Source organism: Medicago sativa, chromosome 5 (genome assembly GCF_051527215.1).
Source record: "Medicago sativa cultivar Bolivia chromosome 5, Bolivia_mono, whole genome shotgun sequence".
NCBI classification, from domain to species: Eukaryota; Viridiplantae; Streptophyta; class Magnoliopsida; order Fabales; family Fabaceae; genus Medicago; species Medicago sativa.
Genome location: NC_140753.1, coordinates 66973230 through 66990874, shown reverse-complemented (window position 1 = coordinate 66990874; position 17645 = coordinate 66973230). Strand labels below are relative to the sequence as shown.

At 34.0% G+C, this 17645-nt stretch overlaps 2 protein-coding genes across 2 annotated transcripts; one reads left to right on the top strand and one right to left on the bottom strand.

Annotated features, from left to right (window-relative positions):
* Positions 1-3783: 3783 nt before the first annotated feature.
* LOC146924211 (uncharacterized) lies at positions 3784-8108 on the bottom strand. Its single transcript, XM_085711834.1, has 5 exons — positions 8028-8108; positions 5828-7369; positions 5543-5660; positions 4401-5415; positions 3784-4282 (listed from the first exon to the last, which is right to left on the bottom strand). The coding sequence occupies exons 1-5, from the start codon at positions 8106-8108 to the stop codon at positions 3784-3786; spliced, it is 3255 nt and encodes a 1084-aa protein (XP_085567960.1).
* A 3617-nt stretch (positions 8109-11725) lies between these two features.
* On the top strand, positions 11726-15149 carry LOC146924210 (ferritin-2, chloroplastic-like). The gene is made up of 8 exons (XM_085709220.1): positions 11726-12107; positions 12216-12299; positions 12419-12479; positions 13112-13199; positions 14264-14325; positions 14452-14517; positions 14650-14713; positions 14827-15149. Exons 1-8 carry the CDS (start codon positions 11833-11835, stop codon positions 14874-14876), a joined length of 750 nt encoding a protein of 249 aa, XP_085565346.1. The 5' UTR covers positions 11726-11832; the 3' UTR covers positions 14877-15149.
* Positions 15150-17645: the final 2496 nt, after the last annotated feature.

Sequence of the window (17645 nt, the reverse complement as noted above, 5' to 3'; positions counted from 1 at the left end):
TACCTAGTCGATAAATTGACTCCTTTTGTCTTTATGTTTTTTGTGTTTTTACCAGCTTAAAGCTACGTTATTATTTTAAAATAAAATTATAATAACTTCTACACTTCTAGACAAATTAAAAAACAATAAAGAAAATATCGTGCTCATCCATATAAATTTACAGGACATATATATTAAGAAAAGTATACTGTTGCAATTTGGAAGATTGTTGAATTATATGCGGATATACATAGATGAAATACAAAACAAATTCATGACAGTTTTTTCATTATTAAAACGATTGTGAGAAAGAAACCAGTAGAATTGTGATAAAAAAAATAAGGATGGAACGAGTCGAATTTATTTCAGCTCGGTTCAATTTGATAATAATTAGATCGGTTCAAAATTCAACTCAAGTCTGTCACGAATTTTTTTTAATTTCAATTTGACTCGATTTAAGTCCATAAATGACTCAGTTTATGCTCGCTAATAACGAATCAAATGAACAAAGAGCTAAAAGACAAAAAAATATATATAAAGGGACCACCCAATGACCAGTGTGTTTCTTCAACTTTTTATTTTTTGAAATAACTGTGTTTCTTCAACTTTAATTCAAATCATGTGAATAAAAAATAATTAAAGGGTCGTGTAATTCAAACTAGGCTCGATGATCAATTTTCTTAGATCACAAATTTTCTCGTTAGTCTTGATTAGATATGGCAATGGGACAGGGTGGGGACGAGTTTTACCTTCCCCGTCACCATACATTTGGGAAATGGAACCTACATAAAGTGATGAGACATACATTGATTTCACCCAATAAAAGAGTGAGTGCTAGAGAGAGTGCTCAAAAGAGAGTGTTGCAAGCACTTCTCTAAACTTAATTAAATAGTCAACTTTGAGCAATAATATGATACTTAAAACAACTACATATAACGAAAGAGACTCGTAGTGTAACCTCAATATTGTACTCATCAGGAGTAAATAGGTTATTTCGTCCTCAAATTTGTGTACATTGGTCAATTTTATTCTCAAATTTTTTGAAATAGTCAAAACATTCTTAAATTTTATGATTGTCAATCAATTTACTTCGTTCGTCAAGTCTCGTCATTAACGGTGCTGACGTGGAGTTCCAAGTCAGCTTCAATGTGTACATAGACAATTTTGATCGAAAAAATTGGATTTTTTTAAACGAAAGTCATTACAAATTGTTACGTTGTCAAATCGATACATGAATTATTCATTAAAAGTCAAGTTGGTCCATGAATTATGACACTCACTATCCAATCGGTCCCTAACTTATTTATCTTAACTATCAATCTGATCTCTTAGCTGCACTGGTCACAATCAGACAAAGTTTGCATTTTCCACTTATTATCCTAGTTTATGCACATAGAACTAACAACGACTATACTACTGTGGGTTAGAATACATATATCATTACCTCTTATTAATTTTCTGCAAGACAAGTTTTTGCTCATAGCAAAGCAAATGTTATACTGATATATGATCAAGTATAACTAAGTAAGATAAAGTGATCCTACATGAGATGGGGAATCAAAAGAACCTTCTTATATTGATTCTAGTGCAATAGTAAAACTTCAAATATGAAGTGGCAATGAAAAGCCAATAGAAAACAAGGAATGATGAGGTATTGGAATTTGGAGATACCGGCTAAAGGAATCCCTTCTTGTGTTTTAATCTTCTAGTGGATATAACAGGTTTCTTTTTAGGGTTAATTATGTTTTTGGTCCCTACAAAATTGTAACCTTGTAAGTTTAGTCCTTACTTAATTTTAATAGCATTTTTAATCCCTACAAAAAAAAATTTACTTATAATTTTAGTCCCTGCTAAAATAAATTTTGTTTAATTATCCTTAAACTCTTAAATTTTTTAACGATTCTTTTTATACAAGTTTAGAACACTATGAATGGTTCATTTACTAAAATCTATAATTTTTTAACATGAAATAAATTAAATATGAATTTTTTAAAACGACAAAAATTTAAGATATAAGTAACAAAAATATGGACGTAAAAATCAAATTTTTGCGATATTTTTTTCGGAGGACCTTTTAATAACGTTCTTAACACGCCTGTAAAAAAATTGTTGAAAAACTTAAGAGTTTAAGCATAAATTAAACAAATTTGGATTGAGTAAGGACTAATATTGAGTGCAGAAATTTTTTGTAGGGATTAAAAATGCTATTAAAATTAAGTAAGGACTAAACTTACAAGGTCGCCATTTTGTAGGGACCAAAAACATAATTAACCCTTCTTTTTAATGTTACACTACAGTTCTTGTCACTGGAATAACTCAGAGATCTTTTTGCTTCAGAATTTGGGGCTTGCATGATCCTGGACTTACATATCTAGTATACATGCCTAGGCTCATGTATATTAACGTCACATCTTTTTTTTTTTTCTTTTTCCGTAAACACCATTCTGAAATCCTGCAATTTACACTTGAGTTCCAAAAACAGAATAAAAATCACTAAATATCATGAATGCTGTATACAATAATTTCATGTATAAATTGCCAAAAATTAATAAGATGCAATGATATATGTATTCTAACACATAGTGGTATAACAGGTTGTGAGTCCTATGTGCATAAACTAGGATCATAATTGGAAAATGTAATTTATTCTGATTGTGACCAGTTGCAACTTAAGTGTTATAAAAAATATATTTATTCTCTTAAACACATTGTTTTAGTTTTTAACATTTATTTGACTGTATCAGAGATCAAATTGATAAATAAGATAAATAATTAAGTGATCGATTTGATAGTGAGTTACATAATTCAGAGATCAACTTAATTTTTAATGAATAATTCATGAATCGATTTAAAAGTGTAACAATTTGTAATGATTTTCGTTTAACAAAAACGTCAAAAAAATAGAAAATTCAAAAAAAAAATTGATCAAATTAGTTTCTGTACACGTGGAAGTTAACTTGGAACTCCACGTCGGCACTTAAAGTGACACGTTAGCACTATTAACAGCGAGACTTGATGGAGAGATCAATTTGGAGTAGATTCAACTCAAGATCACTTTGGACACGAAGGATCTTGACATAGAATCTTCATCTTTCCTTCATCCTTTGCATAGTATACATGTCTATGTGTAGCTATCATCTTCTTTGTAGTATTGAGGTAACAAACAAGCTATTATGTAATCTTTTGATCTTTTAATATATAAGGTTCTAGCTTAATGATTCAATATTGTTGTTATTCTTATGTTTAATGCTTTCAATGAGATTCAAGATGATTTGGACACGAACTCTTGAATCTAGAACTAGAATAACAATCTATCTTATGTTATATCACTCTTGACAAGTTTGTAAACCTTTGATAATTACTTTTAATCAAGAACTTAATGTTTTCGGATACTTAATCAGGCTGGACACGATCGATTAAGTTATCCGATCGACTTTGTTATCATTTAAGGGATTTGGACACGAATGTTTAAACGCTAATTTAGAAATAACGATGTCGCTTTGGACACGAAGGATGTTGTAGAAATGATTGTGATAATATTGGTTATAAAGCTAGAGTATGTTAATCGATCGAGAGATTGCTGCTGTTATGCTTGCTCGTTATCTTATACCGCAAGCGAAATAGTTCGATCTCCTCTCATTTTTACTTTTATGTCATCTTTGGATATAATGTTACAAACAAACATTTTATAAAGGATACCTTAATGTGAAAGATTGTGAAAACGCTTATGATTTAACGCAACTCCCTGCGGAAAACGATCCTATATATACTCACGTGTACATAGTTATATGACATGTAGAAAATCTACATCACCAACACCTTGGAATCACTTTCAACTTGAAGGTGAGTAATCCCCCGTCTCCGAGCTAGCTCCAAACCTAAATACATGGCCCACATCTCTGCATGAAACGCATCACAAGCTCCAATTTTACGAGCATAACTGATCAAACAAGTGTCATTGCTATCGCGAAGAAGGCCACCACATCCGGAAAAGTTAATTGAGCTTTTATGCGCACCATCACAGTTGAACTTGACCCAACCATCCTGAGGCCATTTCCACCCAATGAAAATAGTATCCTTTTGATGAGACCATCCAGTCACATGTGTTTGTTCGCAACTATCAATCTCCATTGCCATCTTGAGAATAACATTTGTTGGATTGTTGGGACGCTGAAAATCTTCTTCAAATATGCTTTTGTTCCTCCACTTCCATAAGTACCAACATGCCACCATGAAAATGGTCTGCCAACCTTTTTTGTGCGCTCCTGCAAATTTGTTGTTTAGGTTGTCGAATATCCAATCCCTGCAATTCAAAGAAAAGAAATCAGTAATGTGATTAGATGCTAAAAACCTAATCCAAACTTGGGTTGTTTGAACGCAATCCCTTAACACATGGATTATCGTTTCATCTTCATTTCCACAAATTGGGCAAGTGGGGGACACCCCAAATCCCCCATCTGCTTCTACGATAATTAGTAAGGAGACGCTGATGGGCCGCAATCCACATGAAAGTTTGAATTCTGTGAGGACCCTTCGAATCCCATATGCTTTTCCAACTCCCCGCAATGGAAATGTTACGCTCTCGTTGGAGGTTGTAGGCACTTTGAACAGTGAAGTGACGAGTATTGGTTCCAATCCACCCTATTGCATCTGGGCCATCTGTGTCCTTTGGTGCTGGAATTGCCACCACTTGATTCATCACGTTGTGCGGAAGGTGAGTGGAAAGAAAATTGATATCCCAATCTCCTGCATCTGTTAGAGCATCTTTAACTACAAGGGTAGTATCAATTGTTTGTTGAGTAGACAAGTTCATAAGAGAACGACCACTAGGCATCCATTTATCCAACCAAAAATTTATATGCATACCATCTCCTAATTTCCAAACGACATGGTTCTGGAACTTGTCCCAAATACTAGCTAAGGCCTTCCACAAAGGCGAGTCATAAGGTTGCATGCTGATTGAAACCCGAAGATCTTTATCTCTACCATACTTACTATAAAGGACTTTGCACCAAAGATCATCCGGGCTATTGATCATGTTCCACAACATTTTCATAAGAAAGGCTTCATTCATTTGATGAGGGCTCCTAATACCTAGACCTCCATCCATCTTAGGCAAGCAACAAACTTCCCAACTAATTAAATGAGGCTTACGAGTCTGGTCATTGCCACCCCACAAGAAACATCTTTGAATTTTCTCCATCTCATCACATAAAGTTTTGGGAAGCTTGGCATACTGCATGTGATAGTAGGGAATGGAACTAAGAACAGATTTACAGAGGGTAAGTGTTCCAGCTAAGCTAAGACACTGATGTTTCCATCCACTCCGTCTGTTTTGAATTTTCCCAATAATATGATTAAATTTTCCTCTAGTGGTTCTACCTGGGGAAATATTGGCACCCAAATATTTTCCAATATTAGCAACTGGAGTGTAACCTGTGTGTTGCAAAATATCATCCCTAAGTTGTTGATCAACATTCTTGGAAAAAAAATATCTGAGTTTTTTGATTGTTAATTTTTTGCCCTGAAGCATCACAAAAAAGGTCCAAACAATGCATAATACAATGAGCTTGTTCAATTGAGGCCTCTGCAAAAAGAAGAAGATCATCATTAAAGAGTAGATGAGATATTCGAGGTCCTGTTCTACCTGCACGCATAGGCTTCCAATAATTAGCCTCTACCTGATCGGAAATAATGTGAGAGGACACTCCATACAAATGACGAATAGGTAAGGGGAAAGAGGGTCCCCCTGCCGAATTCCTCTTGTAGGAGCGAAAACTTCAGTTTTATCACCGTTCCAAAGAATTTTATAAGTGGGAGAAGTGATGCAATGATGGATAATGCTAACAATCTTAGGAGGAAACTTACAATCATCCAAACATTTCTCAATAAAATTCCAATTAAGACGATTATATGCTTTTTCAAGATCAATCTTAATGGACACAAACATTTTGTAACCTCTCATTTTAGACATAGAGTGCACCATTTCCTGAGCTACAATGATATTATGATGAATTGTGCGACCAGGAATAAAACTAGATTGATAAGGAGAGATAATACCATTTAGCAGAGGCTTGATTCTGTTCACAACCACTTTAGTAATAATTTTATAAATAACATTACATAACGCAATGGGGCAAAATTGTGAAATAAACTCAGGTTTATCAATTTTAGGAATTAAAACAAGTAGTGTATTATTAATAGAGGAAATAAGAGAAGGATTAGACCACACCTGATTCACATAATGATAAACTGAGTCAGCAACGGTATCCCAACTTTGTTGGAAAAATAAAGCAGGGTAACCATCCTCACCCGGGGACTTGTGAGGACCCATCTCAAAAAGTGCTCTTTTACACTCTACAAAATGAACTGGAGCACTCAATTTGTTGTGCTCAGCCTCCAGCGTTTGAGGATAAGTTGTCCACGAAATGACTGGGTCTCGAGTAGGGGTCTCTTCATGATATAAATTGAGGTAGAAATTCTTCACCATGTTCCTAAGGTCTTCTTGATCCTCAATCCAATCCCCCATTTCATTCCTTAAAGAGATAATTTTATTGCGTCGTCTTCTAACAATGGTTTTGGAATGATAGCATTTTGTATTCCGGTCTCCATCAGTTATCCAATCCCCTCTGGATTTTTGATACCACGGACACTCTTCTTGATACAACGTAGTAGCTAACTGATTTTGGAGCTCCTTTTCCAAAGTCTCCAAAAAATTGTTGTAGCCGTAGTTGGGGCTATTCTGAATTCCATTCAGTCTAGCCAAAAGTTCTCTTTTTCTTTTGAAAATATTACCAAAAACTTCCTTATTCCACTCTTTGAGGTTGTTGGTTAGATTGTTGAGGAGATAGACCAAATCTCTACTCCGAACCCAATTATCCTTAAGAAAATGGTGGAAATTCTCATGAGTAGTCCAAGCAGCTTCAAATCTAAAAGGTCGATTCCTTCCAACATTTGGCTCTCCCTCGGTGAGAAGAATAATTGGATGGTGGTCAGATTGCACACGAGGAAGAACTTTGGCAAACCCCTTGTGGTATCTTAGTCTCCAAGATACATTACACAAGACACGATCCAACTTTTTGAAGACTCTATCCCTTCCATTCCATTGAGGCCCTCTCCAAGTAAACTTTGTTCCCCAGGTAGTGACCTCCATTAAACTGCATTCGTTAATCCAATTGTTGAAATGCAAACATTTCCTAATGTCAGCTTGCACTCCCCCTTTTTTCTCATCTGGACTAGCAATCTCATTGAAGTCACCCATAACCAGCCAAGGGTCACTAATAGTTGATGTGATATGTCGGATTTGATTCCATGTGTCTCTTCTCTCATGTTCTCTCGGGCTAGCATAAACTACGGTAAGAAACCAATGGTCCATGTCCTTTTCCTTTACCTGCATATGAAGAAAATGAAAGTCAGTTTTGATAAGATGCACATTAATGTCCATTCTATTCCACATTATCCAAATGCCACCAGAGAAACCCCTCGCTTCCGCCCGCAAAGAATATTTAAAACCTAATTTTTTTATTGTATTTTGGGCTATGCTTCCACTACAATGAGTCTCTTGCAAAGCAACCATGTCAACTTTGTTGTTCCTGCAAAAATTAGTAAGTGCTCTCCGAAAATTTATTCCTTGAGCACCTCTACAGTTCCAATTTATAACTTTCATTAAAAAAACAATAATGATAAAATAATAAAAAAAATAAAGGATAAAAGTTCATCATTGTAAGTTCATGAAACTATCATGAGCAGTATTTTTACTGCCGTTCCCTTCAACTGGGTTGGATCGCTCACTTATCATGCTAGGAGTTTCGTTGGGATGAGGCTCTTCCAATTGCATGTCTTCTGACCCAATTCGTACAGCTTTAGGATGATTGTGCACCTTGGATGGGCTCACATTATTATCTTGGATATGTTTTGTGTCTTTTGCGATGGCCTTTCTTATGGGTTCTATCCCTCTTTTGATCGTGTAACCTCCATCAATGACACCAACATTTCCCTTAGTTATAGTGTTTGTCTCATGGTTTAGTCTTTTTTTTCTTAAAACGAACTGTAGCTTTTTGGTTAGGCAAAATTTGTGGGTCCATATCTTCATTTTGAATTTGCCTTTGCATATTGATATATCCTTCCATGTTAGCAAAACCAAATTTGGCATGTTGCTGTAATTGTGCCCCCTTAAATAGCCCATTAACTCCACGGTTATTGGATTTATTATTTCTTTTTTTTTCTTTCCACTTTAATCCAATCACCATGCAAAATATTAGGAGTATCATTGACCTCCAAAGCTAACCGTTGCTCAGCATTAATCATGCCATCAATCACGCTCCCATCTTGTAACTAGGGGTGTGCAAAAATGTGGTTAACTGAATTGTATCCATAAATTGAACCAAACTGGACCACAAAAAAACTGCACCATTTAAATGGTTTATGAACTGAACCATAAATTTAAAAACAATTCAGTTCAAGTTTAAAACTGGTTCGGAACCAGTTTAATACTCCCTCCGTTCCTTTTTAAGTGTCACTTTTGGAGAAATTTTTTGTTCCTATTTAACTGTCACTTTCAAAGTTCAATGCAACAATAAATGTTGTTTTACCAACATTACCCTTAGTTATTTATTGTGGAGAGAGAAATATATGAAATAAGATATTAAATGACTAAGGCTATTATAGTAAAAGTATAGATTATTGTATAAGAAAAAGTAACATTTATTGAGTGTCTTGGTTTGTGTAAAATGTTAAAAAGTGACACTTAAAAAGGAACGGAGGTAGTATATTTGAACCATATTTTTTTTAGTGCACTTTTTTTTCTTCAGATTTTTATATTAATTTATAATTAAATAATTTAATATATAAATAATTTAAAAACTTATTAGGATCTCTTTTTCTTTGAAACAACTTATTCATGCAAAACAGCTTTTTAGGATCTCTTTTATAAAAAAACAGCTTATTCGAAACAACTTATTTATGAAAAACAACTTATTAGGATCTCTTTTTCAAAAACAACTTATTCGAAACAACTTATTTATGGAAAACAGCTTATTAGGATCACTTTTAAATAACAACTTATTCGAAACATCTTATCTATGGAAAACAACTTATTATGATCTCTTTTTCAAAAACAGCTTATTCGAAACAATTTATTTATGCAAAACAAATTATTAGGATCTCTTTTAAAAAAAACAGCTTATTCAAACCAGCTTATTTATGTATGGCAGAAAAAAGTTGTACCCAAGATGCTGTATAATGGGTACCCTAAATCAAATATTGTTTCAGTTATTCAATTGTTTAAGTTTAAAACAAGTTTGTCTCAATTTGTGAGGCATGTGATTATGAACTAAAAACCACAAATTCCGTAGCAGGGATGCAGACAGTGACGATAGATAAGCTGTGGACAATATAACATTACCAGCCTCTACATTCCCTAGTATAAGAGACACTCTTGCTAATTGAAATTACATTTAACCTTCTAAAATTTTATTATAGTCTAGTACATGGTATGATAACTAAAATCTCGATCATCTATCAAAGCATACAGATTGTTAGAAAAAAGACAGCTATATAGCCAAATTCCTGGCGCAATTCCTGCTCTCTTTTGAAGCAAAAAGTTCGATGAATTCCATTTTGTAACTGGTTGCCGCATAATGTGAATACTGTGATGACATGAACAGATTACAGATTACAAAATAAATGTAGCTTATATAGCCAAATTAAATTGTCACTAAATCTTGACAAAAAATATAATTGTCAATAAATAATAAGCATTAGTTCTAATTAATCATATTTTTTTGCTATAAACTTCACCACACGACAGACTAAGTAATCCAATTTTTTTACCAGTGTCATTGAAAAATGGGTTTTTTTTTTAAAAAACAACGACTAAAATCTGGTTTGAAAATCAGTTCAAGAATAATCTGGTTCAAAAACCGGTTTAAAAATGTAAACCGGTTCGAAATAAATAAACCGGTTCAAAACTGTAAACCGGTTCTGAACCGGTTCTAAACCGAACTGGAACTGGTTTGAAAAATAAACCAGTTTTTTTTAAAGTGGTTTTAAAAACTGAATTGTATCCATTAATGTGGTTCAGTTCCAATGCAGTTTAGAACCATGAACACCCCTACTTGTAACGTCACTTTCTCATTGATCACCGGTTCACTGGTTTTGTTGACCGGTTCGCTGGCAATATTGGCCGGTTCAGTGATTGTGGTGGCCGGTTCACCGGTTTTGTTGATCGTCCCTGTGCCAGGAGCCTCACCTTCCTTCGACATGTTTGGCTGCTGTTTTGAAGGAGCACAGTCTTTACGGAGATGGCCATAACAACCACACTGAGTACAGATTATGTGGAGTCCCTCATATTGTACTTGATACCATTCACCGTTTATTCCAACGCGACCGACCACTGGCTGAGTGAGATCAATTTCGACGCACATACGTGCAAATCTTCCACGGGCAACTTTCAACGTGTGTAAATCAACCTTTATAGGATTTCCAACCATTGAAGCCAAAGCCCACAACACACTCTCATCATAATAAAGGAAGTTCAAACTTGGAATTCTTATCCACACCATGGTTTTGTCAATCTTCGCGGTAGATGCATTGAAATTCGGTGTCCATTGTCGCACTGATAAATGGTGATCATATATCATCCATGGACCATGGTCCTCCATTTATGACTTTATTTTTGTCTTCTTCACCGTCAAACTTGACCATCTAATAAGCATGTCCGATATCCATTAACTCTATCCCTCCTACAAGTTTCCAAACATTCTCTAGTTTAGTCTTCATGGAGTTGTAGCCAATATTTTTTCCAAGAATTTTAACAACAAGCGCATCCTTCCAAGGGACAGAAAGATCATTCATGATGGTCGGTTCGACGTGAAGCATCGGCATCAAGCGATTTCCTTGCACCAACTCAACTTTTGCCATCTTGTTTCCAATTAGATCAACCTTTTCTCTTACTGGAATTGTTTGAGCACCTAGAACTTTGTCTCTGAATGACACCCAAGCAATGATTTTACTTAAGCTTCAAATTACATGAAGTCAACAGCGAGAAAAGCAAGGGTGCACAAGTTATTGCTACATCAATTCTTTTACACCGTGCATTTAACATGTTGAATCCATACTTGATCTATCAAAATGTGTGCAAGAACATCATAAATAAGAATCCCAGCAAAAAGCAAATCTATTTGGATGAATTATGATTTTCTCTTCAGTAATTTTTTTTGTAAACCTTCGTTCAGATTTCAAAATTAAAAACATTTTATCCATCTACCATTTGCGGAAATTATGATCTATACCCTTTCATATTAAAAAGAATAATTCATCCTTAGAAGAAAGCATCTTTAAACTTTTTTTTTTTAATCTAAACAATTACACCATAAGAATAACCGACACACAATTTTATTTTTGTTTACCTTCCACATATTAAAAAGATAAATGACACACGATTCATAGATTATTATTTTTTTTTGAAGGATTCATAGATTATTATTATTATTTATATACTTTCCCATTTGGTCTCATTATTACATGATATGATAGAAAACCAATGAATAAAGAATCACCACATAAAACAAGTTAATTGGACCAAAAAAGAATCTAGATATTTCACGTACCAAATGACAACGATACCCACTACACCACGAGCCAGCCACGCGCCCACCAATCTTAACCCTCCACGTTTCTCCAAATCCAACGGTCACCACACTCTCCAATCTCCAATAAAAATCTCACACTTATCACAATCATTCTCACACACTCACTCACCCGATCCAACATTTTCAGTTTCATTTTCATTTCCCTCTGAATTTTATTTATTTTCCTTTCTCTCCATTTTCGTTCTGTGCAAAATCCCTAACCATGCTTCTCAAAGCTGCTGTAAACGCTAACGCTTCTCTTTTCAATTCCGAAAACACGCGTTTGATTCCGTTGCTTCAACGTGGAAGTAAATTGGACCGAATCGCTGTTTCTGCTACGAAAGGTTCGAACAATAACCGTGTTTTAACCGGTGTTTTGTTTGAACCTTTTGAAGAGGTTAAAAAGGAACTTGATCTTGTTCCTATTGTTCCTCAAGATTCTTTAGCTCGTCATAAATTTCATGTTGATTCTGAATCTGCCATTAATGAACAAATCAAGTTCGTTTTCGTTCTTCTCTTAATTTTAATTATTAAATTTAATTTAACTTAATTTGTTTTGATTTATTTAATTAATTTTGGATTTTTGTTGTTGTTGGTGTTGAACAGTGTGGAGTATAATGTTTCGTATGTTTATCATGCGATGTATGCGTATTTCGATAGAGATAATGTTGCGCTGAAAGGTCTTGCTAAGTAAGTGATTATGTTTTAATTTATTTTGTTTTGGTTTTAATTTTGGTTTAATTTGACTTTTTGTTAGAAATGATTATGTTATGTTAATGAATGTTTTGATTATGTTGTTTTGTTTATAGGTTTTTTAAGGAATCTAGTGAAGAGGAAAGAGGGCATGCTGAGAAATTGATGGAATATCAGGTTTTTTACTTTTACTTGTCATAAATTATATTTGTACCCAATTTAATGAAATTTGACGATTTTTTAAATCGGTAATTAATGCCCATGAAGCACGGACACATACACGGACATGTGAGACATGAGACCGACACATTGACACCAATAGTAATCTAAGGAAACGTCGTAAACTCTGACACTTGGACACAGGTAGTAATTTAAGAGAATGACATAGAAAATGTAATCACATGTTAACAATAAGAGAATCATATATTACTCTAACAAAAAATGGCTAGTGTTTCAATAGAATACCATAACAACGGTATATAATAAATCACAAAAGGACTCTACTAACTTAGAAACATAAGTGGTCCAATAGCACAAGCCCAATAACCTATTATCTAACACTTCAAAGGTTAACACAGGTCAAAAGCATTGTTAATCAACTGTTAGCTTTGGTTACTAGATCAATAAGGTGTTGTCAATTGTGTTAACCATGTGTACGAACTGCATTAACCGATTAGAAAGTCGTCGAATTTTGTTGTCTTGAAATGATTTTCAATTCAAATATGATGTTTGACTACTTATTTTTGTTGCCTTATTGGTAGTTATCTTGTGATGTTTAGTTCTGATTGTGTATATTGTTTTATTTTTAGAACAAAAGGGGTGGAAAAGTGAAGTTGCAGTCTATAGTGATGCCGCTTTCTGAGTTTGATCATGCCGATAAGGGTGACGCTTTGCACGGTTAGTTTCTTTTTTTGGTTTAGATCATTTGTTCTGTAATTGGTAAGATAATTTGTTTCTTTCTTTTGCATATTCCTGCCTTAATTGAGTCTGAATTGTGATGTGTGTGGATTTTATGGATCAAAGTATTTGTTTACGATGTTAGCAACTTTGTGAAGTTGTGCTTTGAAGATAATTGATGAATTTGTGGGCTTGGATTACTGTTTCTTAAACATGACTTTGAACAGAGTTGAATTTTAAAATTATTTACTCAAACTAAGATTGAACTGAATCAAAAAGTGGTTTATTTTGAATGATTTTACCAAGAAAGTGTGATCTGAAAAAGACAAGTTTCTGCACAATACAAAATCATCTTTTCATCAAGTTGAGCTTGCTGGTTAAATTTTCATCAAGTTGAGATTGCTGGTTAAATCAACTATGACACAGAAACCAAACTGGGAATCAGTAATGATATAGTTTGTCATGAAATTAAACATACTAGAATCCTTAGTTTTATAGGGGAAATACTTGTGTGACATTAATGTCACGGTGACATTAAATCTGGGCCACACATTGGGTGACATTAGATGTGTTGTGTGGCCCAGATACAATGGCAATGACAATGTGTGGCCCAGATGCAATGGCACGGTGACATTAATGTCACCAAAGTGCCACCCGTTTTATAGTTTCGACAATCATGTTCATGATATGCCAATACAATTATGATATACCCAAAGGAAGGGGATTTATCATTTATGGCACTTCCTTAATATCGTGATTCCCTGTTTGGAATTGGATACCAGGCACCATCCCTTAATTGTGACCATGTTTCTTGTAATCATTAAGATGTTTGCCCTGGCATCCGAAATATTTTGTAAAGTAAATTGAAACCAGATTTCAGATTACATTTATGTTTTTTATGCCCCCTCTAATTACTAGTTTTGTAGAACAATATTTGCTTAAAAAATGAAGTGTTATTGTGTAACGCAATGAGTAACACAAGATGTGGAAGTCACATTGTACTACCTGATTGGATGATTGGATTTTCTATTTATCAGAATTTAATATTCTTATCTTTATTGCAGCAATGGAACTTGCATTGTCCTTGGAGAAGCTAACAAATGAGAAACTCCTTAACCTGCACAATGTAAGACATGTTTGTTGAGTTTTGGTGTCTGGTTTACGGGCTGTGCTTTGTATCATTGTCTAGTTCATTTTGACATTGAATAAATGAAAATTCCTTTCTCTTAACTTTACGTATGTTTTTCCACAGGTTGCCTCAAAGACCGGTGATGTGAATTTGGCAGACTTTGTGGAAAGCGAGTTTTTGGGTGAACAGGTATGCATGAAATCTCTGTTGCAACTTACCATATTTCCGTTTTATTTTTAGTTTAAGGGATTGTACACAATTGTGTGTGACACATGAAATCAAAATTCTGTGCTTAAATTATCATTATTTTTCTATTCATAGGTGGAAGCCATCAAAAAAATATCCGAGTATGTTGCTCAGCTAAGAAGAGTTGGCAAAGGACATGGTGAGAATTTCTATTTCTACTCCATGCACATTATTTTTCTAACTTTGATCTTGTTTTCTTTTCCTCTGCATTTTAAAGTGTTAACTTATGTGGCTTCCTTGATGTAATTTCAGGTGTCTGGCACTTTGATCAGATGTTGCTCAACGAAGCAGCTGCAGCTTGATGATTTTATTTTTCTCCCACTTTAGTCATTTGTATCTGTTAATATAGATGACTTTTAAGTCTATTGACTAGAACTAGTAGTTGGAACTGAACCACGCCTTAATAAAGTTTATGTGGGTTGTTTTTGGCCATTGCTATTTTTCAGTTTACTTAGTAGTTGATCCATGGTGGTTCGTTTTTCTTCTTAAATCTTTCTTTCTGTCTGCAACTAGATCATGTTACCACCAAGCACTAGTGAATCTAAGAAATATCTGATAATATTGTTTTCACACGATATTACCAAGTGCACGTCTTTTTTTGGCATAGCAGGGCAATTTTGAATCTGTTAATTCATGCTATTTGTGCTACTTTTAAGTAATTTTGTGGTGTTCAAATTTTTGAATTGTTAATGGCTTTCGAGATACAGAAGGGCACTATTGTACATTGGGGAGCTTAGGATGATCAAGCAAGTGTTTTTGATCATGATGGTCCACTTAAAACAACCATTAGATCAAGTAGTCTCAATATTATGGTCTATTACACTGTAGAATCCTCATTCTCTTTCGTTATCTTGAATTGAAACGAACTCGTGTCTTTGCCAACCTATTTCCAAATGAAATTATAAAGGAAAGATAGAAACTTGGTCTAATAAAATTTTCTGGTTTATGCTCTTCATGCTATGAAAGAGGACCTGACACCTAAAGTATTCAAGTCCTGGGTTTCACATGCAACCACATTCCACAAATAGGAACAACAACTGAGAAAGTGAAGAGCCAAAAAGTTGGAACTATTCTTGACCCACATTAATTAACTACTTTAGTCGTTTGAATTATAACTAAAAAGATACAGAACTTAGGATGAATTTTTTTATCAGAAAACTATCCTCATTCTAAGAAGACAATGGTTCAAAATGTTCTCGAGATGTCCTGTTTGTGTAAAAGCTACAATTTCAATTTTGAATACCAATCCAAAGAGTGATTGTGTGATTCACAACACGGGTTTGAATTCGAAGAATACATGAAGCTGCACTTAGATAGCACTTAAGAAGCATGTAAGAGAAGATTGAAGTTGGTTAAATTACTTTCAAGTCGGATGGGACATGCGTCATATACGGAATGTAGCAAGTAGTTCATGTATCTTTTTCTATAAATAATGATTTCGTTTTTCATTTTAGAAAGTTCATTTTGCTCTCATAAAGTAACTAAGATGCACAAATCCACTTTCATAGAATTTCCAATCTTATTAGTCATTCTAATGATGCATGTAACTCAAGATAAATACAACAACAACCAAGCCTTATCCCACTAAGTGGGGTCGGCTACATGGATCAAATAACGTCATAGTGTTCTATCAAAAACCATATTTGGATCCAACTCATTGACCTCTAAATCTTTTATAATGGTTTCTCTAATGGTTTTCTTAGGTATTCCTCTACCTCTTTTAACCTGACTCTTCTCCATTTGATCTATTCTTCTAACAACGGTGTTTTATCTTGGTTTTCGGGTGTCAAACATTGATTACGTTTGAACCTTTTTAACCTTTGATATCTATTTTTTTCTTGGGAAGGGAAAAAATAAGCAAAACCCTTGAGAATCGAGGTCCGGGAGTTGTTTTCGCTACGGAAAGGTGTTAGGCACCCATAACGACTATAGTATCCTATAGGAACCGTCTTTACTTTCTACGCGCGCGCTTTATTTTTAAGAATGAGAGAGAGGGAGGCCTTAAAGGCATGAGAATTTAAGAAAAGGTGAGGTTTGATTAGTTATTTTGCAAAAGAAAGTCAAAGTATGATTAAAATTCATTGAAATTTGGTTAAGAAAATGAAAAGGAAAATACAATGGGATTTTGATCCCAAGGTTTATTTAGAAAATGATTTGAGTGATATTATTCATATTTTTTTTGGAAAATGATTTTTCTAAGTGTAAATCCTAAGCATTCATCTAAACATTCAATCCTAAACATACATCTAAACATGCATATCCTAGCCATACATCCAAAGTGAGGTGTGTGCATGTGTTGGTGCTTGTGTCGGTGTACATCATTAGAGTCCATTGTCCTTTACATCATGCCCTAGTTTACATTCTATGGTCTTGCAAGAAATTAAAAGCATAGAAAAAATATTACAAAAGCCCTAAATTTTTACATGCTAAGTCTTGGCATGAAAATTAAATTGCAAGAAAATTAGAATATGAGATGAGCTTATGGAATGCATGAAACATGAAATGAAAGTGGTTAGTGGCATAAGGTGTGATAGCATGAAAATTATAAGAAGAAGAAAAAAAAATCTTGACAAAAGGTAATAAAACTCTTAACCTAAAAGTGGCAAAATACACTTAAAATCCACCATGACATCAAGACAAATATATGACCTATAATCCTCATATCATGACAATTTTCTAAAGGTTTTATTACAATTAATGATATGAGAATTATAAGAACACATTCAAGTCAAGATTCATGATATATCTAGGCATATTTGCATCATTTATTCACAAACATAACTTGCAAACCAAGCAATTAAACCAAATTCACGCACATGCAGCAAAAACACATACAAACAGTAGCTAAAACTTCACAAAATCATATGGTATAGGTCACAAACTTTCATCAAGAAATTGGAACTAGAATCAAGCAATTTTCACAAATTTTTAATACAAAACATCACAAAATAACAAGAAAATTATCACATTATCTTTTATCAATTTTTAATATGCAAAATTATCACAAAATTATCAAGAAATGTGTGTGAAAATTTTTAAAGTTTTAAGAATTTTTAGACACAAAAACATAT